At 39.3% G+C, this 27,288-nt stretch overlaps 1 protein-coding gene across 2 annotated transcripts in view; it reads left to right on the top strand.

Annotated features, from left to right (window-relative positions):
- Nucleotides 1-27,288, top strand: part of Inpp4b (inositol polyphosphate-4-phosphatase type II B) — a 789,997-nt gene that overhangs the window by 728,552 nt on the left and 34,157 nt on the right. Inside the window, exon 27 of one of the 2 annotated variants that reach the window (XM_052726856.1) lies at nt 18,240-18,856. The exons of the other annotated variant lie outside the window; for it this stretch is intronic. Coding sequence (XP_052582816.1) covers nt 18,240-18,306 — 67 coding nt within the window. The 3' untranslated portion in view covers nt 18,307-18,856. Of the gene's footprint in view, nt 1-18,239; nt 18,857-27,288 lie in introns of those variants that run through there. 2 annotated transcript variants of the gene reach the window in all.

Raw genomic sequence — 27,288 nt, 5'->3', positions numbered from 1 at the left:
TTTACATTGATGACTATTTAATCTAATTTTCCTGGCAGAGTGGGCTTCCATGGTCACCTTTATTAAGGGAAGCATCAAGCACAATCCCCAAACAGAGTCAAAAACAGCTGTGATGATTCTACACTAAGGAATCATCAGTAATTATTTAAAAATTTTAGATGATGGATAGATAGATGATAGATATGAGATAGATTGATGATGATAGACAGAATATAGATAGATAAGATAAGATAGGATAAGATGATAGGGTAGGGTAGATTTAACCCACTGAGTCCAATTAGTACTGCCCAATGTGTGTGTATAAGGTCATCCACCAGGGCACAGGCAACTTACTAGTGGCCACACTCTTAAAAAAAATATGATTCTCCCTCCACAAGTAGCCATCCTCTGCCAATAGCTCCCCAGCTGGGAGTGAGCAAATCATTAATCTTTGTTGTCTAGATTAAATGTAGAGTCATTTGAACATACCAAACTAATTCTTTTTCTTATAGACTTCTTCAAGCTGTTCGTTTGTGCTTCTTTAGAGCAGATAACAATAGAAGACAAATTCCAAAGACATTAATTTAGATCTTTTTGCAAAGGAATAAACGAAAGGGAGCCTCGGGGCATATGTGAAGAGTGAACTTTTACCATCTGGTGTGTTTCAGGAACATAGCTGATACAGCAGAGAGAGTATTCCTCTTCTGTGAGGTCATCATCATCAGGACGTGTTCTTATTAATAATGCATCTTTCTGTATCAGCACAGGAAAGGTGCTGGAGATAGATGTAATGTGAGATAGCCCACAGTAAATTGCAGTAAAATGCTGTTTACTAGAGAACTGGAGAATGGCCTTATGGAATAGTACTAAACATCCATGTATGGGCCCTTTGATTTTTACAAGGGAATGAAATCATCAGTCATGATAAGAATACCACAATGGACGCAGAGAGACTGTTCTGGGACACTATTTTGATTTGATTGGAGAGTGGATTCAGGAGGAAGTGTGGGTACAATTGCTGTTGGTCAAGCTAACACCTGTCTGTGCCAGTGTAGCAACCAAGACATGGTTCTGTGGCTCTGTCCACCTCTCCATTTACTAGCAAGCACCAAGTTCCCTCTTCTCTTAATTTTGATAAATAACCATGGATCAAGAAAAATTCTTTCAATAATCTTTAAGTCAAATAGTGAGAGATGGGGAAAGTCTATTGGAGTAGGACACTGGGAGATGACCCCATCCTGCTAACACCACACATACCTTCCTGTGCACGTGACTCTACTCTTCAATGTGGTCTCTAGTTTCAGAACTGTGAGCTGTGAAATAATCAGCTTCTTTGTCCTGGAAAGATGGCTTCTCCCCTCTTCATTTGGTCATAAACTTCAATCAGTCACCACATCCTTGGTGACAGTTCAACCCATCTGTAGTTTTATTCCTTTTTAAATGTCCTCAGTCCCAGTTACTCTGTATCTCCTGCCTTCTGTTTCCATTTCCTGCCTCTCACAAATACCCTAAATTCTAGGTGAATTCTTCATCTTTGCTCAATTTGCTCTCCCTTCAGGTTCACAGCTACTGTTTCCAAGGAGAAAGCTCTAGCACAAAGCTAAGGAATGTGCATTTCTGAGTAGCTGTACCTAGAGAGAAGCCATCAGTCCCCTGTTCATTAGATGAGGGCGTATGTCAAGTTACTGAATGTTTCTGTGTCTTCACATTCTTACATATCTGTAACATGAGGGCAATAACACGGCTTACTACTTGGTGAAGCATAAGAAAAGCATGTGTACCTGTATGGTCCCGACAGCAGTGGCTCTGGGGCAGAGATCTACTCCTTTTCTGTCACTCAAAATCCCAGCCTCATTATGTTTTACACCCCTGCAGCCCACGTACCTGAAATACAGGGGCTAAAACCTAAAATCTCATCACTTCCACATGTTTGCTGTGGAAGCTCAGGATACTATAAAAGTTCTGTGAGCAGTGTCCACCATCTCTACCCCACAGAGAAGGCAGCAAGAGCAGGAGGCATGGCTTCTCTGCACCTGTGTGGACACACAGGCAAGCCTGAGTAGGTTCCTTCATCTATGCTCAACTCCCCAGCTCCCCGCATGGGGTGCCTATGATGTCAGTGTTGGCAGAAGGCACCAAACAACATTCTCCTGACTGCAAAGTGACAATGGTAGCTCCTGATAGCTACTTAGAGTCCTTGAAGCCACAACAATCCACGTACGATGGACAAATTCAAAGTCTGTCTTGATGATTTTATGCATATCTTATTCCCTTTATAAAATGTAGCATGCGATTTTCTGCTATAAATGATAATATTCTTTAAAATCAAACTCCTATTTCATTTTTTTGCTAGTTATCATATTTATCTTTTACATTTTGTAAGCTGTGTTTTGGTATTGTCTTTCAGGGTATCTGCTTTCTGTGAGTGGATCTACATGCTTTAAGATGTTCATAACTGCCTTGTTCTCACCCGGTTTATGCACAGCCCTCCTGTCCTGTCTGTTCAAGGGATCAGTGTAGTAGTCACAAAGACCTGTAAGCTTGAATTAGCTTTGACTCTTCCTTGTCTGTTGATGTGTGTTATCTTCTTTTTGTCACTAAGGTTGTAAATGTTACCACCACAGAGCCTTGAAAGCATGCCTCCCTCTTCCATTGCCAAAGGGATTTCTTTCAAATGCATTTTCCATTACCCTTTTAATTGTAGTTCCACCCCAAATAAGTGAAGTTTGTTATTTAATCATTTCTACAATTTGGCCTCACTTTCCCTTTAAGGGAAATCATTGACTTCCAAAATGGAGGTCATTGCATTAAGTGCAAATACAGACACACACATACACAAACATTTCGGGTTAAATAATTACACTTTTGATTCCAGAGAAATCTTTTTTATTTTTATTTATTTTATTTTTTTATTAAGAATTTTTTTCATTCATTTTATACACCAATCAAAGATTCCCCTCTCCCCTCCTCCTGCCCCCCTAGCCTCCCCCTCCTAACCCACACCCCACTCCCCCTCACAAGAAGGCAAGGCCTCCCATGGGGAGGCACATCCAGTAGAGGCAAGTCCAAGTCCTTCCCCTGGCCTCAAGGCTGCACAAGGTGTCCCATCATAGGTAGTGGGCTCCAAAAAGCCTGCTCATGCACCAGGGATGGATTCTGATCCTACTGCCAGGGGGCCCCCCAAGCAGATCAAGCTACACAACTGTCTCGCCATGCAGAAATGTGGTACATATACACAATGGAGTACTACTTAGCAGAAAAAAACAATGATACCATGAAATTTGCAGGCATATGGATAGAACTAGAAAATATCATCCTGAGTGAGGTAACCCAGCCTCAGAAGGACAAACATGGTATGAACTCACTCATAAGTAGATACTAGATGTAAAGCAAAGGTTAACCAGGGTACATCCCACATCTCCAGAGAAGCTAGCTAACAAGGAAGACCCAAAGAGGGACGCATGGATCGCCCTGAGAAGGAGAAATAGATGAGATCTCCAGGAGTAAACTGGGGATGAGGGGTGGGCAATGCAGGGTAGGGGATGGTGAATGAGAACATAGGGGAATGGGATGGTTGAGCTGGAACAGAGAAATCTTATAATATTCCTTCAAATAGAATCAATCTCATTTTGTTTTTAATTTTTATCTGTATCATACCTCATGTCCATTCCTTTATATATTTATTTAATATAAATTTATGGCACTAGGATCAAACCCAGATCCTCAGAAATGCCAGGGGAAGGGATTTCTCTGCTCCTCAGCCACATGTTGGGGGCCATTTGAAGGGACCGACAGGCAGCATTAGAACTCATGGGACATGACTGGATGGTTGGCAAAGCCATGCCTGAGTGAGCCTTGGGGATGCAAAGCCCCAGGACTGTTGTATCTTGAGGACCTCACGCTGTTACTGAGCATAGCTCCAGTTCTTGTCTTTGGTCACCACATCTCTCATAATTTATGGGTTGTATGAAAGCTCTCAGGGGTTTCTAGCCCCGCACTGTATGGTACTGGTACTTACAATAACAGTGATTGACTTTTTCGATTGCTGCTCGAGTAGCTTAATGATTCAACCACCACCCTTAGAAGGATTTTCAGGGTTAATGAGAATTGGAGAACGCAGGCAGCTGTTAGAGAGGGGTCCGGAAGTGACAGGAGGGGCCAAGAGGAAGGATGAGGAAGCAGAGGGGAAGTGACAGGAGGGGCCAAGAGGAAGGATGAGGAAGCAGAGAGGCTAGGTGTCTTGGAATAGCAGTTTCAATCAGGGACATCTCTAAGTGGACTGAATGGCTTTTCAGACAGAAATGTCCCTCTCCAGGTGATGGGGGCTGGTAGGGCGACTTGAAGCTTCCTGGCATGCTGGCTTTCATAGTAAAAATAAACCAAGCAGGAAGCTCCTGGTGACACTGACCCAGTAGGAGGAGTGACAAGTGGTTAGAGCATGAAGAGGGGAAAACAGCTGGAGAGATGAGCAAATAGAATGATCCAGAGTGCTAGGATTAAGGTGGATATTGGGGATCACCTTTTGGAATTTCCGGTTTAGTGTCAGGGGCCAGATATAGCAGGGCAGACCCTGTCAGCAAGGCTTTCTTTGTTAGTTGAAGTTGAGCAACCACTCCAAGTTATTTTCCCACACCCACCAAGCATTTTGCAATTAACTCTTTCTTTTCTTTCCCCAGTGAATCGTCCTGCTAATGGGCCTCACTTACAGTAGGCTAGTGGGCCTCACTTACAGTAGTGGTGGCAGCAAATTCCACCAGCCCCTTTTTACCTTTCTCAGGGGGTCCTGTGGAGTCATTTACAGTTAATTTAAGCTTTGCAGGGAAGGCCAACTAGGATAATGGTACTTTGCTACCTCTTTCTTAACTCTTGAATGAGATAACAAGGGTGTTCCCTCTTGAGGAGGGGGAGCAGAGGGCTCAGGATTTTTACAGCCAGTTCTTTAGCTGGTGACCTGCATTTTGTGGTTACAAACAAGGGATCAATCACTTTATTATTTATCTTAAAAAGCAATCTTATACAAATTCTTAAAAGAATCATAAATCTAAACTTTTACATATGAAAAACAATCAGTCAGCTCTATTTGTAAATCCTCAGGGTGCATACCCACTTATCAACAGTTTTTTATATCAGGAAGCTGAGGGCAGAAATGGGTACAAGGAGTTAATCATCACCCTTGATCACCAATCCATCCTATCAAGAAAGGTCCGTCAGCCAGCAATAGCCAGGCTCTCATTGTTCTTGTTCTCTGACCTCAACAAATCCCTTGTTCAACTATCAAAAGTGTGTCTTTATAAACTGTACTTTGTTCCCCAAGATTTTCTACCTCAAAGCCATAAACAAAAACATCTTAAGCTAACCTTCCTAACAATCTACATGTCTGAATTCTTTCTGAGGTTGGTGGTTGAATCATTAATCTGCTCCAGCAGCAATGTTTGGCACAAGTCCATCACTATTATTGTAAGTACCAGTAACACTGCCCAGTGAGGGGCTAGAAACCCCCTGAGAGTTTTCACACAGCCCATAGATTATGAGGGATGTGGTGACTGACGGCAACAATCAGAGCTATGCTCAATAACGGCATGAGATCCTCAGAACACATAGTCCTTGGGGCTTTGCCTCTCCAAGGCTCACTCAGACATGGCTTTGCCAACCACCCAGCCATGAGTTTAGTTCCATGAGTTCTAATGCTACCTGCTGGTGCCCTGCCTGGCCTCTGACAGCCACAGCCACAGTCAGAAGCTCTCTGAGCATCATGAATCTGGCATCGCTCTAGATCCATCATGCTTTGTGGCATATAAGAGCAATGACTTATCTATTAATAGACCTTCCAGTCTGGTCTAGTGTAGGCACCAACTAAAAAGAAAATTAACTAAGAGCAATGACTTATCTATTAATAGACCTTCCAGTCTGGTCTAGTGTAGGCACCAACTAAAAAGAAAATTAACTAAACTACAATTACTAATTGCAATATGATATGAGGAGTATTATCTAAGGATTTTGATACTGTTGACTTTAAACAGTCCCACTCTGTAGCCTGGGGTCGCCTCTAACCCGTGATCTGTATTTATTCTTCTCTACCTCGAGTTCTGTGGTTGCAGGTATAACAGACTACAGTTGGCTTGATAAATTTATTCTCATTTTAGTTAGGAGTTGCTTCTTTAAAGATGGTAGGTAGTCTTCTCAAAAAGATGTAATCTACACTGAGCTATAGAGGAGGAGAAACATTCAGTCAGAAGGATGGCATGTGTAGTGACCAATGGTGAAGGATGAAATAGAGTTGAGATCAGAGTTATCAGAAGTCTGTTTTACTATAAGAATGGATTCAGGCTTCATATGCAATCAGAAGTAAATGCAATATTCTGAGCAGGAACTAAAGGAATCCAGCTTACATTTTCCAAGATTCTAAATGTTGTACAGATAACTGGTTATAGGGAATCGAACTGCAAAGTCCTGAGGCAACTGGAGAAGTGTATACTGACAGGTGGGCTGGCATGGACTGGGTTTGAATGAAGAGAAATAGAAAGTTTGATGCAGTATTTAAAAGGCAAGAGCCAGGTCCCTTTGAAGGGTGGCGTGACCAGTGAGGAGAGACAGGTGATTCAGGTGAACTAGTCTATGGGCTGGCTGATAGGAAGGCAGTAATCACATACTGAGAGGCAGATGCACTAATCTGTATAAATTCAGGGGAAGAAACTAATGTTTGACTTTGAGTATTATGAGTTCAGTTGCCTCTTAGTCATGCAGCCAAGGAGAAAGTCAAATAAGTATATTCAAAGATGTGAATCTAAAATTTGAAGCAGAGCATAAATGAAAATATAATAAGGCAAGCTCTCAGTATATGTTAAGTGATTCAAACCACTTTCAATAGTAGTAAGTGTTTTGGTAAATGTTTCTCTCTCTCTCTCTCTCTTTCTCTTTCTCTCTCTCTCTCTCTCTCTCATTGTGTGTGTGTGTGTGTGTGTGTGTGTGTGTGTGTGTGTGTGTGTGTGTGTGTGTACATTTCATGGACTATAGCTTTGAATTATATTATATTTACTTAGTTTTAGAATGTCTCTGCCAGTTCCATGCTTGCAAGGTAATTTCAGTTCATGATCAACAAAATAGAAGATCTTTGGCCTCTCAATAATCATATCACTCATCAAAAGGACTCTGTTCATCACTGAATCCTGTGTGGAGACTGATGGACCAGTTTGATTCTCCTCTCTGTATCTATGGTGAATGAACAGAGTACATTTAATGACAACTTTGCCATGTCTTTATCACTAGAAAGGACCAATTCCCACAAGGAAATAGCACAAAGGAAAGGTAAGTCCACTTACCAAGTCAAAGTAGTGAGAAAATTCCCAGATCCAAATTTGTAGAAGCTCCAATATCAAGAATCCAGGCTGTAGATAAAAACAACCTATTTTTAAGGAGGATTCTTGAAGGAAAGGTGCAGATAATTCACAGCTACACTATCTGTCTCGCCTTTATTAGCACTGACTTCTGACATGGAATTTATTGTCCTCCATGACGTACAGACTGTTGACACTACCTTTGTGATTTGATTGTTCAGTATGGGAAGATGAAGAAAACAGGTATAGTTCACCTAATACCTATTTGTTTTCTGATATTTTCCTACCTACAGAAACCATATTTTATAGAACCAAGAAAGAGGGAATATTCCCAAATCACCCCAGGAAGCCAGTGATATTCTTGTATGAAGGAATACACTACAAGGAGAGGAAAATACAACAACTAATATTGCTTATAAATAAATGCAAAATTCTGAAAAATTTTTGCAAATCAAATATAATAATCAGTAATTAGTGCAAAGACTGTAGGTTTGATGTTCCACGTCCAATCAGCATGATTGTTCATGTGAACCAATTACAGAAGGACCACTATGTAATATTTTCCTCAGCAGCAGCATAAAAAACAGCTGAGTCCAAGGGACTAATGAAAAGAGAGCAATATCTTTGACACTGGGCATTCTTTGAAAAAAAATCAATGAACTTCTTAATGTAAAAAGTGATTTTTTTTCTCTTTGAGATCTGAATGAGATATAGACATCTATTCTCACTTCTAATGGGCATTGCATTGAAGGTTCTAAGCAAATAAATCAGTGAAATAACCCAAAAGATAACACACAAATTTTTAAAGATTTCAAATTATCTCTATCTTAAGAAAAAGCAACTATGTAGAAAGTCTAATGAAATTTATATAAAACAAGTGATACATAAGCTAACAAAGTTGAAGAACGTAAGATAAATGACAGACATAGGTATATAATTGCCTATACTTAAGTTTTCTAATTAATCAACCCATGTTAAATAAAAAGAAGCATTTACAAAGATAGAAAAGCAACAAAATGAAAAGGAAGATAGATTTTCACACATTCATGAAGGTAAATGTTCACCAAGCTTCAAACTACATATGCTTCACTAAAAATGTAAAGACAAACCAAAGTACGATAGAATTCTATAGGAAACAAAAATGAGTTTGAATATTTAGTGAGGCAGAGAGATTTTAGATATAATATCAAAAGCACAAAACATGAAAGTACAATAATTGATCAACTTAAGTTCATTGAAATTAGAAATATGTATTTTACTGTCAACACTATTGACATAAGGGACAGCTCAACCATGGAAAAAATGTATGCAAGCTATGTATGACCAATGACTTGTATTTACAAATATAAGTAAACCTCAATATTGGCAAGTAAGAAAATAAAGCTATCATGAGCAAAACATTAGAAATGTCACATTTTACAAAGGAGATCTGTAGTTCACTGGTAAAAACATGAACAGATGCCTATAATATTGATCGTTGGAGGCAAATGAAAATCAATGTAGTCCTACATGAGAGCGTGGAGGAAACTACATGTTCATACATTGCAACAACGGAGAATTCAAAATAATGTGTCTAGTTTTGAGTATGATTTCAGTTTCTTATAAGATGGAACATACGTCTGTACATAATATAGGCACCTCACTTTTAGTAATTTGCCCTTGGGGAATGAAAATATACATTTATATAAAAAGATGAATCTTTCTGTTTGCACTGATTATAATTTTCAAACTTTAAATTTCTAAACCTGGATTTTTAACATGTTCGTCAGTCATTGGATGGATAAAGATTCCATGATGCCTATGTGCCTTGGAATAACACTCAGAGAAAATACTAACTAGAAAATAACCAATTATCTCTATACACAACTAATGGCTCTCAAATTCCCCTTTAGGAAGTGATAGAAATGAGACCCTAAGGGTCACACACTGTTCGCTCCAACTGTGTCACATGTCAAAGGAAAAACAATCCAGATAGAGAGGTCAGTGACTGCCAAAAATTATGGGTTGAGAGCAGTACTTGAGCACAAAAGAATTTCAGGATATAATATGTCTTGTTGTAGTGTTAAAATACATTATCTGTGTAAATTTAGTTAATGTTTTTATCCACTTTCTTGATTGAATTTCAATTGCTAAATTGATTTTTAAAATAAGTTAGTACAAAATTTAAATTTTGAGCCATATATACCACTATACACATCAAGAAACAATTGAAATTGAAATGACTTACCATAACAAGTGTTGACACGGACATGGATGAGCTTCAAGAGAACTATCTGACTTTGGTAAAAGAGAAAAAGAGTGCATGCTACATGACTATATTTATACAAATTCTGGGGAACCCAATGTAACATACAGTTGTAGAAAGAACTTGAATGCTGCCTTGGTGTAATTTGGAGGTAGAAGAATAGATTTGTGTCACTAATGCAGAATATCAACTTGGTGTTTCTGTGATTTCATTGCATTTATTATGTTTATATTTTATTTAAACACGATCATGCACCACCACATAACATCTTGTTTAATCAGGAACCCTTACAGAAGGGTGATTGCATAAAATCATATTGCCTGGTGACCTTGAAGATATGTTAGCTTATGTAAGAAATTCTATCATGTTCACACAATCAAAATTGTCTTTCAATGTATTTATTAGAATATATCTCTATCTTTAAGTGATGAATAAGCATTTATTAATGTATGATGTATATGGAACTTTTAAATAAATGGAGGAAAGTTAGTGGAAACTATACCATCAGAATGATAATAGCAAATTATATTTCAAAATTCACCAAATTCTGCATTTCAAATAAGTTTCATATACCATAAAAATTATACTTCCATGAAGCCATTTTAAATTGATAGTCAAAATTAACCATTAAACTTATCATCATTATTTTTGCATGTTCATGGATAAGTTGTCCAATCAGAAGACACAGACCAAATAGATCAGCTCTAAGTAATAAGATTGACTTTAGCCTGGAAGACATAGTTAAGCTGAAAGGTAAGGGGTGGAAGCTGATATACCATGTATATAGCAGCCAACAGACATAAAATAAGATTGGTGATAAATGGATTGCTTTAAGATAAGCACATGCCGTGCAGTTGTGGTGCATGCCTTTAATCCCAGCACTCAGGAGGTAGAGCCAGGTGGATCTCTGTGAGTTTGAAGCCAGCCTGGTCTATAGAGCAAGATTCAGGACAGGCACCAAAACTACACAGAGAAACCCTGTCTCAAAAAACAAAACAAAATAAAAAAAGATAAGCACATAACAATCACAAATAAATGCATTCATTCAATATTGGGAGTCTCTAAATCATAAACATTGTAATAAATATGAAAGAATAAATAAGAAGAAATGAAATAATAGTTGGATAGATAAATGTTGTCTTTGAATCAACAAAATAAGTTAATAATGAATATATATTCATATGTATATATTTCTTCACATGCATGAATAGTAGGTAACAAAATCATTTTAGTGCACAGAGAACATTCTCCAGGATAGGTCATATGCTGAGAAACAAACAATTATTAACAAATTTAAGAGCACTGAAACCATCCCAAGTACTGTTTTTGACCAAAATTTTATGAAACATGAGGAATTTTGGAAGACATACAAATATGTGAAAATAAACAACATGCCAATTAAATGACTAAATAAACTGAAACAATAAATCAAGTGACCACAGGAAAAATTCAAGAGGAACATTTCAAAGTTTCTCTAGATAAACAACAATGTGAACAATTGTGAGCCCATGCCAACGGGGATGCAAGAGAGACTATTTGAACAATAAGAGCCTACATCAAATGACAGGAAAGTTTCCAACAAATGGCCTAACATTATACCCCAAGGAACTACAATAGGGAAAAACAAAGTAAATCAAAGACAGCAAAGTTAGGAAATAATAAAGAGCAAAAGGAAAATAAAATAAATATATTACATGAAAAAAAATAGAAAATAACAATAAGTCTATGTAGCTGTGTGGTTGCTACACGAGTGTGTGGGTTCATGCTGGTCTGTGGAATGAAGACACAGAGGCATCTTAAGAATGAATCTAGCCTATCATGGCTGCAGGGGGGTCCAGCCTCGAAGGACTGAAGCCCTTTTCCCTTCACCTAGGGCATATTTATTTACTCCATTTACAGTTTAGATAGTTCATCTGTGTACCTTCAAAGCAAACTAAAAGGAGCTCCCAGAGACCAAATGCCAGGTACCACAGTTTTCAGGTACCACAGTTTTCCAGGTTTCCTGGACCAGGTTTTGCATAGGCCTTTGATCCTTGGGGGACTCTCTGATCCTTGACTCTCAAGCAAGATTCATATAGGGTGATAAGAGAAACAAAAGATAACAGAAACAGAAGGTGTGGTTGAACAAAGGAAGGATTAGGGGCTAGGTGCTGCTCTCTGGAGCCAGGCCAGGAGCTCAGCAGGAATGCCGCCACAAGTCTAAAAGTTGTTTTTTAAAAATTTAAGAAAATCAACCAACAAATTCTAAGATTGAGCTAGAGAAAGAAAAAGTCTCAAGTTTATAAAATTCAAAGGGACAATACAAACATCATGTGCCTCAGAAATACAATGGTTCATAAAACACTATTACAAACAAGTATACACCAACAAACTCAGTAACACACACAGGTTGTGAGCAAAAGATGCATCCTAAAGATGTTGAATGCATAAGAAAGAGAAACCTTGAATCCACCAGGAGAAATAGTTTGAAGTAACAATTAAAACCCAGAATCTGAAAGAAAAAATATTAAAGTAAATATATCTAGTATCATTTGCTTTGAGATTTGCATAAGTCATTTTCATAGAATGAGAGTTCAGCTCCCTTCCTAAAGCTGCTCACAGCTAAGGTGTGGTTCTCCCTAAGCCTTGGCAGGTTTTCTGTTGAGTGCTTATCTGAGGCCAAGTTTTCAACAGACAAGGGTAAAGGGATGATAACATGACCAGAGGGATGGAATACATCACAATGGAGCAAGATGAAACTATGCATTTTATAAGAAGGATGAAGGCAATGACAATTTCAGTGTAGGATGGTATACTAGAAACATGTGCTCAAAAGGGCAAGGATGGGTTTGAAGAATAGACACCAAATGTGTTTAAGTGGATGCACAAGAAGGGGATGCACCATATCTGAATAAATGATAAGCACTAGGGCTGGGTATGGTTGCACACACCTTTAATCCCAGTACTCAGGAGACAGAGGCAAGTGGATCTCTGTGAGTTCAAGACAAGCCTGGTCTACAAAGTAAGTTCTAGGACAGCAAGGGCTACACAGGGAAACCTTGTCTCAAAAAACAACAAAATGGTAAGCACTGAGAACACCATAATTTTTAGAATATACAGGGACATGGAGGAACCTTAATTGCATGTTGTAGTTGGTTGTTTTTATACTTTTACTCTTTAGGCTCTTTGGGGAATCCACCATCTAGTGTAGCTAGAGTTTTCCTGCCTGGCCCACAGTCAGGACAAATCTCTCTCACCCACCAGTCCCACAGCTGCTCAGACCCAACCAAGTAAACACAGAGACTTACTTTGGTTACAAACTGTATGGCCATAGCAGGCTTCTTGCTAACTGTTCTTATATCTTAAATTAACCCATTTCTATAAATCTATACCTTGCCACGTGGCTCGTGGCTTACCAGCATCTTCACATGCTGCTTGTCATGGCGGCAGCTGGCAGTGTCTCCCTCACTCAGCTTCCTCTTCTCTCAATTCTACTCTCTGTTAGTCCCACCTATACTTCCTGCCTGGCCATTGGCCAATCAATGTTTTATTTATTGATCAATCAGAGCAACAGATTTGACATACAGGCCATCCCACAGCAATCCAGCCCCCAAATAATCACACATGGAGACTTAAGTCTTGCTTATAAATGTCCACCCTTAGCTTGGCTTGTTTCTTGCTAGCTTTTCTTAAATTATCCCATCTACATTTTGCTTCTGGGCTTTTTTTCCTTTCTCTATATCTGTATATCTTTTCTTTCCATTTTATTCCATGTCTGGCTATGTGGCTGGGTGACTGGTCCCTTCTTTTCTCTCTCCTTGATTCTTTCTTCTTCCCAACCCCCTTTTCTCCTCTTATTTATTCTCTCTGCCTGCCAGCCCCACCTATACTTTCTCCTGCCTTGTTATTGCCCACTCAACTTTTTATTAGACCAATCAGGTGTTATAAACAGGCAAAGTAACACAGCTTCACTGAGTTAAACAAATGTAACAAAAAAATGCAACACATCTTTGCATCATTAGACAACTATTCCACAGCATAAACAAATGTAACAAACCTAAGAATAATATTCCACAACAGCATATCTTTAAAGGGGATTAGCCACTCTAAAATACCCACATACTCCATGATTCCTATTATATGACACTAGTTTATGACTACAGAAAAGGCAAAACTCTAGAGAAAATGAAAATGTCACTGGCAGGGTCTTGAACAAAGTACAGAGGATTCGTAGGGTGGTGAAATTGTCCTGCATTATACCATGAAAGTATCATTGATCACTTATTAAATTCCATATAGTTACCTACAAAACAGGAGAGAACTATAGATGAATTTCTAAACAGTCTTATTAAATAAAAAAGCACGGAGCCAGATATAGGGGTTAAAGCCTGAGAGAGATCAGAGGAACAGCCACAAGCTAACCTCATCTTACTGATACCTCATCCTCCAAATGCAAGCGACTTCCTGTCTACCCACACCTATATTCCTTGCTGTTCTGCCATCTGATTTGCTCTCTCTGTCACTTCCTGTCTATCTGTAAAGACCTCCAGACCTCCGTGGTTAACTAGTGTTGGAATTTAAGGCATGTGCTACCACACGTGGCTCTGTTTCCAATGTGGCCTTGAACTCACAGAGATCCAGATATATCTTTACCTCCCAAGTGATAGGATTAAAGACATGTGCTAACATTGCATGACTTTTGTGTTTACTTATAATGGCTTGGTTTTTCCTCTGATCTCCAGGAATGTTTTATTTATTAAAGCACAAATAAAATATCATCACAGAGAATCTTATGAAAACTGTGAAATATGAATGATAGTAACATGACAACATAGAGTCATCAATCATGACACATGTTATTGTAGTGGAAGAGTCTATGCATATGTGAAGGCAAATGTGTCTAAGAAACTGCTCTTCCTTTCAGTTTTGTAGTGAACCTAACTCTTTAAATAGTGTCTGTTTAAAAGGAAAAAAGAATCCTTGTAAAATGGTACCAATGTTTCTAATACTGCCCACTGTGAAAGTAGAAAGTGTTCAGTGCTGAATTTTCCCAGGGTCTCCAGATTGTATCTCCAAGTGTGGTGATAATCATTTAAAAGATTTTTACTTACTGAGATTAGATTCATAAATCATGGACCCTCCAGAAAATAAACAGTAATGGGACAATAATAGGACTGAAATAAATAAAACATTTATCATTTTTTTGTTTGTTTCCCCCCTCTTTTGGTGTCATTTGAATTTCTGGGTTGTCTTTCCCAACACCAGGTACTATAGAAACAGGCCTCAATAAGAGTTTCCATGCTTCAAAAACCTGGGTCATGAGAAAGTTGCGTATAAATTAGTACAACTTCTGGTACCTGAAAGAACTACACCCCTTCCCAGAAGACCCCATATAGGACCTGCTGGAAAAACCTTGCCTCTCCCCAACCATGAAGCCCTGACATTGAATTGAGACTGAATAGAATGAAGAAATGGTGAATACTTGAAAACCCATGGATTTGTAACTCATAAGAAAATAATCATATGATTTGCTCTTTAAAATTATTCATTCAACAATCTTTGCACCATAATTTACAAGAAGTCTTCAGGTTTTAGATGTTATAGGTGAGTAACTTTACAGAGTCATCTGGTCTCATCACAGAACCACTAGTGATAAATCTATAACCATGTGGCTACTTTTACTTGTATAGGAAACGAAATTCAGATTGAAACCCATGGCCTTGGAACTCTGCAATCTGTCCTGACTCATTCAAGGGATTTCTGGCGGCTCTCCGCCACCCTATGGGTCTTCACTTGCTCTTAGAGCAGCCTTGGGAAGGGGAGATATCAAGTCTGCAGACTGCTGCAGCTTTGATATGGATTTATTAGTTACAACAAAATGTGACAGGCAACAGATTCGTAAAAAGAGGAGACCATCTCTGTTCTTTTTAGACCTAGAACATCTTGTGGAAGCACATTCGAGATGGTTCTGGGATATAATAGTTACATTCAGTAGGTTTTATCATCAACTTGACATAACCTAAATTTCCTCAGAAGAGAAACCCTCAGTTGAGTTGCTTTGGTCAGATTGGCTTGTGGTCATATCTGTGAGAGTTTGTCTGGGCTGATGATTGGCAGGGGGCCCTAACTCACTGGGGGAGGGGCCATCCATAGACATGTGAGTCTAGGCTGTAGAAGAAAGCAAGCAGAGTGTGATCCAGGAAGCAGCGTCCCACCATGACTTCTCCTGAGTTTTGGCCCTGACTTCCCTCCGTGGTGGACTGTGACCCTTGAGTTGTAAGCTAAAATTAACTTGTCTCCCCGAAGGAAATTTTGGTGTTTTATTACAGCAAGAGAAGCAAGACTAGAACAACAGTGAACAAAGAGCTGCCGCTGTCTGATGCAGTGAACACGGGGGATAGAGATAACAGTCTGTAGACTTTATTCCAAAGGTGCAAATAGTTAAACCTGAAAGGTCTGCTGAAAACAGAGAGTGACCAAGGAAAAGAAGTATGGATCACCTGGCTCCCACCACGTGGCCCCCACAGAGGATGAGGAAGCAGAAGCGATGTTAAAAGGTAATCCAGGGAGCCCTGGTCAAGAGATTAACAGTTCTAACACAGGCCTAGATCACATTTCTGACAGTCCTCAATCAAGCTGGGCCTTTGGACAAGACCTGCTAGCATGGACAGCCAGTGGAGAAGATCTTCATTTTGTTATACTTATTGCCTTAGAGTGTTATGGCTGAGAACCATGTTGAGAGGGAACATATCATTTAAGACTGAACTGGTTAAGGGTGGGATGACAAGGGACAGTTACATGCCAGGAAACCGGAAGTCAGCATTTCCCTTCCCTGTTTAGGGGAATGTCTGCATGAGGCTGCTGTAGATTGGGAGAGGGATGGACCTAGCTACATCAGGACATTCAACAGACCTGAAGCTTGGGTCATGAAGGTCTTATTTATAAGTTCTTGATCTCACTTGTTTGCTTTTGAAAGGATAACTGCAGTGGAGACTGATGCCCCTCAATAAAAACAACTGGTAGCTTCAGAAAGGCACGCAGTGTTCCACTCTGGGATGAAAACTCTAAAGATACGTCCAGGGGACCTGACTTTCAGTTGTCTCACATGACACATTCAACACTGTGATCAGCAAGATCAGAAAGACCAAGAGGGGTCTTCTAGTGATGGATCTCAGTGTTCGATCTGCCTGATCCACACCCAAATACCTCAGGGAGAGCTCTCATGGCTTTGATGTTAGCTATCACAACATGTACAAACTGGGAGGCCTTTTGAGTGAGTGAGAAACTAACAGATCCACCAGCTGCAAAGCTTACGGTTTTTGAAACCTTGTCCTGGTACTGAAATGATAGAAGAAAACGGAGCTAGCAGCACTGCTCAGCAGCTTTCTGAGCCACAACCAGCTCTGGCCACAGCACAGGTTGGAAGAGTCTAAAGAGAAGAGCCTCCAACGTCAGCCAACAGCCTTCCAGCTGCCAGGCTCTGGTGGTCGAGAATTCAGAAAGAAGCTACTGCATTCCCTTGTTTTTGTGTTAGAGTCTTTTTTGTTGTCTGGTTTTGATTTTGGTTAAATTTTTCTTTTGCCTTGAATGTTTTGGCCTTTATTATAGTCTTTTATTATTTGTTTTATTTTAATGCAACTCATGGAGTTTTGAAATTTCATATATCTAAGTAATTTTGCTTAAAGATTTCTTCTCTGTAGAACAGTTGGTTTTTATTTGTTCCTCTTTTCTATATGTCTGTGATACCATCATATTCTGCCTGTTTCTGTTTTATTTACCCTACATTCTTCTTTCCCATTTCACTTTCCTTGCCCATTCTTTCTTTTGTGTGATTATTATTTTACTTTACCTATGTAATTTTTTAACTGCATGGTGCCCTGTACAACATATTTCATCATGGGTGGTGTAGTAGAGTCCTTGGCTTGACTCTATTTAAAATGTGTATCTAATTTGTTTTGGTTTACTGTTTTTGCTGTCACAGCAATGGACTTCCCCTCTCTAAGTTGGACTTGAAATGCACCTCATCTGGCAAGGCTACTCATCAGGACAACTAACAAATATGAACTGGGAAATGACTCAGTAGAGAAAAGCCCTTGTTGAGCAAGCCTGAGGGCCTGCGTTTGAATCCCCTTATTTTATCATACTCTTTTGTCATTTTATTTTAATTCCTAGAATCCCCAGAACTCCCATAAAAAATGAACACATTGGTGTGAGCTTCTACAGTCCTGGCATTCACATGGGAAGATGAGAATAAGACACACACACACAATGTTCATGCACCCCAGATGAGATATTCATTCCAAAGACTGCACAAATCACAACACAGAAGCACATAAAACATGAAAAACCAAGGAAATAAGACTACTCTGGAGAAAACTCAAGCATTTAATGCAAAGATCAGAAATATGAAAAATGCTAGTTGGCTACTTTGAAAGTTTTCTTGTGAAATGATCTTTGTTTTCAAAGAAGATACAAATGAACAGATGAGTGAGGTAATACAAGACCTGGAGAAGAATCAGCCACCTGGCTGAGAAAGCTAGCCACATGGACACGAAATCAATAATGGGAATGAAAAAGTCTACAAACTGCATGAGGAACTCAACAATGAATTGAGACTTTTGACAAAAAGGTAGAAATCAGAGAGTGCATCCTAGTTTTCCTCTTTCTCATTTGTAATTCCTTGCTCTGTCTTGTTTTCACAGACAAGCATGGCTACAAACCTGGATCATTTCTTTCTCCTATGGGAACCTGGAAGTGTGGCATGTCTAGAATAACCAGCACATTTGCCGCCCATTGAGAGAATGGGATGAGATTGGAAACTAAGTAGTGGAACCTCTTGTGCCTTCTCTTGGGCAATTTTCCTGCGGTTGGTTGACATGTTCACCTTCAAGGTGATAGTTTTTGTTTTATATAATTATACTTTATTTTGCTAATGTTTTTATAATGAATGAGTGAAGGAATAAAATAAAATCTAAGCACTCTGGTAAAGGGTAACGACTGAACTGTCACTTATACCTTCTGGGAGAGGGAAAATCAATTTTCCTCAATTGGTTGGCACTGGTGATTGACCACAGCAGGACATACCTCATGTTTAGGAGTAGTTGACCAACATACAATGGACCACATAAATTTTTTGTGTATATTTTTACTTGGTTGTAGTTTGATGTTTTGTTTTGTTTTGGGACTTGGTTTTATTCTGTTTTCTTTGTTTTGAAGTGTTTTTTGTTGTATTGAGTTTTTGTTTATTTTTTGAGAAAGAACTTAAAATTGGATAGGTAGGAAGGAGGCGAAGATCTAGAAGGATTTGGGACAAGGGAAGAATGTGGTCAAGATATATTTAAATTTTAATATTGATTTAGATAACAAAAATATAATAAAAAAGAAAAATTGTAAAAAAAAACTAATTAAAATATCTGCATTGGGATAAAATTTGAATTCCTTATTACAATAAAAGACACACAACACATGTGTTTGTTTTTCTTGCTTTCTCTTGCTTCCTGACGTTACTATTTCTTCTAGCATTTTCTCTCTGCACCTGTGCACACCTGTACACTAAGTAGACTCAGTGGTTAAGTTGAGAAGGAAGAGTGGTGGGAAGAAAAAGAAGAGGAATGGGAAGGGGTGAGGGCTTGAAATAGACTTGATCAAAACACATTGCATGCATGCGTAAAACTCCCAAGCAATCAAAAAACACTAAAATGTTAGTTCATTTTTATAAAGGCTATGAATAAAGACCAATTTACATTCTTTTACATGTAAATATTCAATTTTCACAGTAAAAAACAAATGTACATTTATTCATTTCTCTTTCTTCTCTCTCTCTCTCTCTCTCTCTCTCTCTCTCTCTCTCTCTCTCTGCGTATACAAAAGAATAACTTTTGTGATAGTCTTTTCTACTTCTACCCTGTGGGTTCCAGGGACAGAACTCAAGTCACCACACTTGGTGACAAGCACCCTTACCTACTGAGCCTTCTAACTGGCTCCTTAAGATTTATAACAAGATTTTGGTGTTGTTCTTTATTTTTAACATATTTTTCTTTTTTTAATTTAAAAAATTTTAAAATTTAAAAACATTTTGATCATATTCTTCCCCTCCCCTCTCCTAAGTTCTTCTGGATTTTCTCCCTCTCATCACTCACCCAACTTTAAGTTCCTTCTCAAAACAAACAAACAAATAAAACCCCCACAATACAATGACAGAATACTCCAAAAGAAAGAAAACAAAATAAAACCACACCCATCTTCCCCAAACCCACCAAACTGTCACACAAAAGACTGTGGAGTCCATTAAATGTTAGTCAACTGCTCCTAAACAGAAGGCCTGTCCTGGGGTGATTGATATACCTAGTGTCATTCTATTGAAGGAAACTGATTTCCTCTCCCAGAAGGTGTGACAGTTCAGTTGTTAGCTTTTACCCTAGGGACTAGGTTCAGTCTTCATTTAAAAAAATAACAAAATAAACTATAATAAGATTAAGCAAAAGATTGAAATCACCAAATAATGGGGAGACAGAGTCCGAACTGGCCACCTCTTGTCACCAAATAAAGCTTCCAGTACCAGGATTGGATTATATCTAATTGAGTTGTTGGCTCAAAGGGAGCCACCAAATCACCAAACAACCCAGGGTGTTGCCAAGACAATAGGTTGCTCTCCACAAACTGACAACAAGGTCCATTGCTGAAGACAACACCTACACAACACATTAATGATGAAGACAAAGTTAAGCCAATGCCTACATACAGCTTTCAAATCTACCTTCCAGCATATTTGGTACAAGAATGTACTCTGCATGCTCTCAAAAGAGAAATGTATGAGAACTCTCCAATTTATTTATGCAGGTACTTAGAGCTATGAATGTTCCTTTTAGCATCACTTTCATTGTGTCCCATAAGTTTGGGTATATTGTGCATTCATTTTCATTTAATGTTCTACTAGCAACTTAACAGCACACTGGAAAGCTCTAGAACAAAAAGAATCAAGCTCACTCAAGAGGGGTAGATGGCAGGAAATAATCAAACTCAGGACTGAAATCAATAAAATGGAAACAATGAGAACAATATGAAAAAAAATCAATGAAACAAAGAGTTGGTTCTTTAAGAAAATCAACAAGAGAGACAAAATCTTTTTTTTTTTATTTTGCAATACAATTCAGTTCTACATATCAGCCACGAATTCCCTTGTTCTCCCCCCCTCCCGCCCCCCTCACCTTCCCCCCAACCCCCCAATTCTCATCTCCTCCAGGGCAAAGCCTTCCCCACAGACTGAGGTCAACCTGGTAGACTCAGTCCAGGTAGGTCTAGTCCCCTCCTCCCAGGCCGAGCCAAACAATCCTGCATAGGCCCCAGGTTTCAAACAGCCAACTCATGCAATGAGCACAGGACCCGGTCCCACTGCCTGGATGCCTCCCAAACAGATCAAGCCAATCAACTGTCTCACCCATTCGGAGGGCCTGATCCAGTGGGGACCCCTCAGCCATTGGTTCATAGTTCATGTGTTTCCATTCATTTGGCTATTTGTCCCTGTGCTTTATCCAACCTTGGTCTCAACAATTCTTGCTCATATAAACCCTCCTCATTCTCGCTAATTGGACTCCCAGAGTTCCACCCAGGGCCTAGTCATGGATCTCTGCATCCAGATCCCTCAGTAGTTGGATGAGGTTTCTAGCACGACAATTAGGGTGTTTGGCCATCCCATCACCAGAGTAGGTCAGTTCGGGCTGTCTCTCGACCATTGCCAGCAGTCTGTTGTGGGGGTATCTTTGTGGATTTCTGTGAGCCTCTCTAGCACTTTGCTTCTTCCTATTCTCATGTGGTCTTCATTTACCATGGTCTCCTATTCCTTGTTCTCCCTCTCTGTTGTTGATCCAGCTGGGATCTCCCGCTCCCCCAAGCTCTCTTTCCCTCGACCCTCGCCTTTCACTACCCCCACTCATGTCCAGGCTGTTCATGTAGATCTCATTCCATTTCTCTGTCATTAGGCGATCCCCATGTCTTTCTTGGGGTCCTGTTTTCCAGGTAGCCTCCCTGGTGATGTGAGTAGCAGACAAGTCATCCTTGTTCCACATCTAGTATCCTGCTATGAGTGAGTACATACCATGTTTGTCTTTCTGAGTCTGGGTTACCTCACTCAGGATGATTTTTTTCTAGATCCATCCATTTGTCTGCAAGCCTCATGATGTCATTGTTTTTCTCTGCTGAGTAGTATTCCATTGTGTATATGTACCACATTTTGTTTATCCATTCTTCAGTTGAAGGGCATCTAGGTTGTTTCCATGTTCTGGCTATTACAAACAATGCTGATATGAACATAGCTGAACAAGTGCTCTTATGGTGCGGTTGAGCATTCCTTGGGTATATGCCCAAGAGTGGTATAGCTGGATCTTGGGGGAGATGGATTCCCAATTTTCTAAGAAAGTGCCATATTGATTTCCAAAGTGGTTGTACAAGCTTGCATTCCCACCAGCAGTGGAGGAGAGTTCCCCTAGCTCCACATCCTCTCCAGCATAAGGTATCTTCAGTGTTTTTGATCTTAGCCATTCTGACAGGCATAAGGTGGTATCTCAGAGTTGTTTTGATTTGCATTTCCCTGATGATTAGGGATGTTGAGCAATTCCTTAAATGTCTTTCGGCTATTTGAGTTTCCTCTGTTGAGAATTCTCTGTTTAGTTCTATAGCCCATTTCTTAATTGGACTGTTGGGCATTTTGATGGAGAGACAAAATCTTAATCAACCTAATTTAAAAGACACAGAGGGACTATCTAAATTAATAAAATCAGAAACAAAAGAAGAGGGACATTACAACAGACAGCAAAGAAATCTAAAGAAACACTAGGTCATACTTCAAAAATCTGAATACCAACAAATTGAAAAATCTAAAAGAAATTTTCTCCATATATACCACTTACCAAGATCAGATAAACAGTTTAAATAACCTATAACTCCGAAGAAAATAGAAGCAGTCATTAAGTCTCCCAACCAAAAAAAAAAAAAAAAAAAAAGCCCAGGGCCTGATGGTTTCAGCACAAAATTCTACCAGACTTTCAAAGAAAAGCTAAAACTGTTATTCCTCAAATTATTCCACAAAATGGAAACAGAAGGAACACTGCTAAATACATTTTCAAGGGCCATAGTCACCCTGATATCCAAAGATTGCAGACCCAATTTCTCTCATGAACATTAATGCTAAAATACTCAATAAAGTACTTGCAAACCAAATCCAAGAACACATCAAAAAGATCATCCACCACGATCAAGTAGGCTTCATTCCAGGGATGATTCAACATACGAAAATCTGTCAATGTAATCCACCACACAAACAAACTGAAAGAGAAAAACTACATGATCATCTCATAAGATGCTGAAAAAACCTTTGACAAAATCTAAAACCCACATGAAAAAGGTCTTGGAGCAATCAGGAATGCAAGGGACATATCTAAACCCTTCACAATAGCCACAAATAACATAAAATATCTTGGAATAACTCTAACCTTGCAAGTGAAAGAACGTAAAACAAAAACTTCAAGTCTTTTAAGAAAGAAATTGAAGAAGATATCAGAAGATGGAAAGATCTTCCATTTGCTTATGGATTAGTAGAATTAAAATAGTAAAAATAGCCATCTTACCAAAAGCAATCTACAGATCTGACACATTGCCATCAAAATCCCAAGACAGCTATTTACACAACTTGAAAGGACAAAACTCAAATTTGTAAGAAAAAACAAACAAACAAACAAAAACCAGAATGTCTAAAACAATTCTCTACAATAAAAGAACATCCATAGGTATCACCATCCCTAATTTCAAGCTATACTATGGCGCTATAGTGGTGGCACACAACTTTAATCCCAGCACTCTAGTGTCAGAGGCAGGTGGGTCTCTGTGAGTTCTAGGCCAACCTGGTCTATAAAGTGAGTTCCAGGATAGCCAGGGCTACACAGAGAAACTGTATTTTAAAAAACAACAACAACAGACAGACAGACAAACAAAAAATCCACATGGTATTGGCAAAAAAACTGACAGGTTGATCAATGCAATCAAATTAAAGACTGAGACATAAATCTACATACTGATTTTTTATAAGAAGCCAGAAATAGACAATGGAAAAAAGAAAACATCTTCAACAAATGGTGCTGGTCTACCTGAATGTCTTCATGTCGAAGAATGCAGAAGAATGCAAATAAAGCAGTATCTATTACCCTGTACAAAACTCAAGTCTAAGTGTATCAAAGACCTCAACATAAACCCAGATACACTGAACCTAGTAGAAGAGAAAGTGGGGAACAGCCTTGAGTGCATTGGCACAGGAGATGACTTTCTGAACAGAACACCGTTAGTGCAGACACTAAGACCAACAATCAATAAATGGGACCTCATGAAATTTAGAAGCTTCTGTAAGGCAAAGGACACCATCAATAGGACAAAATAGCAACCTACAGAATGGGGAAAGATTTTTACCAACTCTTTATCCCACAGAGGGCTAATTTCCAAAATATATATATAAAAAAATCAAGAAACTAGACATCAAAAACAAATAATCTAACTAAAAAATGGATTACATATCTAAACAGAGAGCTCCCCATAGAGAAATCTCAGATAGCTGAGAAACACTTAAAGAAATGTTCAATATCATTAGCCATTAGGGAAATGCAAATCAAACCAACTGAGATTCCATCTTACATTTGTCAAAATGGCCAAGAACAAAAACACAAGTGACAGCTCATGCTGGTGGTATAGCAAGGGGAACACTCCTCCATTGCTGGTGGAAGTGCAAATTTTTAAGCCACTATGGAAGTCAACATGGAGATTCCTCAGATAATTGGGAATTCATCTACCTCAAGACCCAGCTATACCACTCTGAGGCATTGGGGTGCTCTATCCTATCACAGGACACTTGCTCAATAATGTTCATAGCTTCTTTATTTATAATAGCCCAAAATTGGAAACAACCTAGATGTCCCTCAACAGTGAATGGATAAAGAAATTGTGGTAATTTACACAATGGAGTATTTTAACTCAGCTGTTAAAAACAATGACATCATGAAATTTGCAGGCAAATAGATGAAACTAGAAAAAAATCATCCAGAGGTAACCCAGACCCATAAAGACAAACATGGTGTATACTCATTTATAAGTGAATAGCTGTTAAGAAATAGGAAATCATGCTAGAGTCCACAGACCCAAAGAAGCTAAGTAACAAGGAAGATATAAGGAGGGACACAAAGATCTCCCTGGCAAGGGGAAATAGAATAGATTTTGTGAGTGGACTTGGGGTGGGTGAAGGGAGAACAGGAGGGGCCAGGGGTAGAGGAATGGAGGAAGAGAGCACCAAGACAGATGACTGGAATGGGGGAGCATATTTGGGGGATGATGTAGAAACTTAGTGCAATAGAAACTCTCTGGCATCTACAAGAATCACCTTACTGAAGTCTCCTAGTAATGGGGACACAGAGTCAGATTCATCCATCTTCTATAGCCAGACAAGGCTCCCAGCAGAGACTGGACATCACCCAGCCACAATCCCCTCTACCTACAATATGTCCTGCCTGCCAGATAAATATAGTAGGGTCAAGATGGAACAGAACTTATGGGAGTGGCTAACCAATGACTGGTCCAATTTGAGGCCCACACCATGAAATGGAGACTATGCCTGACACTGCATGGATGGCCAGGAACCAGAGCCTGGGAATCCCAGAGACCCCAGATAGAACCAAAAGGACTGGCAAAAAAAGAGTCAATGAAATGATTACTAATGTGATTCTGCTATGCTCATAAATCAGTGCCTAATCCAATTGTTTTCAGAGAAGCATCATCCAGCAACTGATGGGAGCAGATGCAGAGACCCACAGCCAGACACTAAGTGACCAGGGGTACCCCACAGAAGAAGGGGAGGAAGGATTCTAGGAACCAGAGGAGTTGAGGATGCCATAAGAACACAATCCACAGCATCAACTAAGCAGAGACTACAGGGGCTCACAGGGACTGAACTGACAAGCATGGGCCTTGTATAGGTCTGAGCTAGGTCCTCTGCTTATACATTATGGTTGTATAGTTTGATGTTCTTATAGGAATCCTAACAGTTGGAGTGGGGGGTATCTTTGATGCTTTTGCCTGAGCTCGGGACCCTTTTCCTCCTACTGGGTCACCTCATTCAGTCTTGATATGAGGGTTTATGCCTAGTTTTATTGTAATTAATTTGTTATGCCATGTTCAGTTGATATACTTGGAAACACTGATCTTTTTGAAGGAAAATGGAAGAGTGGGTCTTGGGGAGAGGGTAGGAGATGGGGGACTGAGAGGTGGAGGTTAAGAGGAGAAGAGGTAAAGGAAACTTGGGTCTGGATGTAACATATGTAATGAATTTTTAAAAAGAAAGAAAAGTAAAAGGAGAAATAGAAATATCAAACCAGCCACAAACACTCTCTGCCATGGTGCAGTGTCTGCAAGATATGCTAGAGCAATGGTGGCACAAAGTTGTGGGAGTAACCAACTAATAACTGATTTGACTTAGGGCCCACTTCATGAGATGGAATACATACCTGACACTGCTTGATTGACCCAGAGCCTGAGACTAGATGTCCCAGAGGTCTAGGGTAAACCAAATAATACTGGTCTAAAAAAGAGGGGGAAAGTAGTGTTGTATGATATTTTGTTCATGTTCTAACAAATAAAGCTTGCCTGGAGATCAGAAAGCAGAGCTAAACCCTAGTTAACTGTAGAGACCCTGTGGTGGTGGCTCATGTCTTTAATCCTAGCACTTGGGAGGTGGAGAGAGGAAGTGATAAGGCAGAGCAGAGACAGGATCTCGACCCTTTCCTTTGGAGGATCCAGAGAGCTAAGAAGTCACTAGTGGCTGCTCCTCTGCTTCTCTGATCTCTCAGGTTATTACCCTGATATCTGACTCCTGGTTTTTATTGCTAAGACTAAGTAGATTCATGCTTCAGAGTAGTGATAAGATGACTTCTAATGATATCCTGCTCAGCCATCATCAGAGAAGTTTCCTCCTGCAGCAGATGGGAACAAATACAGAGCCCCACAGCCAGATGTTACACAGAGAGTGAGAGACCTTGGAACACTCAACCACAGGGAACTCCTTGAAGAGGAGGTGGAAAACTGTAAGAACCAGAGAAGGTGAAAGACATCAAGAAAGCAAGGTCCTCTAAATCAACTTGAGCGAAGCTCATGTGAACTCACAGAGACTGAAGCAGTCTGTACACCATATCTTCTGCACATATATTATGGCTTCCAGTTTAGTGTTTTTATTGGATTCCTCAGTGTCTAGCTAATGGGTATCTGATTCTTGTGCCTTCTCTCTGCCTCTTTTCCTTCTGTTTATTTGTCTTGTCCAAAATTGTATTTTAATTACATTTCATCTTTCCTGTTCCTCTCTCCAAGCCTTCCATATACCCCTTTCCACTCTCCTTTAAATTCATGGCCTCTTTTTTCAAAATTATCATTACATGTATATATGTATTTGCATATACATATATTTCCAAATATAACCTGTGAGTCCCTATAACAGAATAATTTTAAGTTTTTAACCTACAAGTTAACCCAAATGTAATAGATACTGCATATATTATAGTTCAAACTGCTTAGATCAACTTGGAACCAATGCTTAGTACTGTTCCCCAGAGGGGATGAAAAGCACTTAAATAAATGTAAGCAAGAGAATGCATTATATGGCTTAATCCCTTGGAGCCAGAAACTAATACGAGACTACTGGGGGTGGGGAGCCTTTAAAATATATTAAGA

Source organism: Peromyscus californicus, unplaced genomic scaffold (assembly GCF_007827085.1).
Source record: "Peromyscus californicus insignis strain IS unplaced genomic scaffold, ASM782708v3 Scaffold_8__1_contigs__length_139910024, whole genome shotgun sequence".
Lineage (NCBI taxonomy): Eukaryota > Metazoa > Chordata > Mammalia > Rodentia > Cricetidae > Peromyscus > Peromyscus californicus.
The sequence above is the reverse complement of the archived record's forward strand: the minus strand, read 5'-3'. Positions and strand labels throughout refer to the sequence as shown.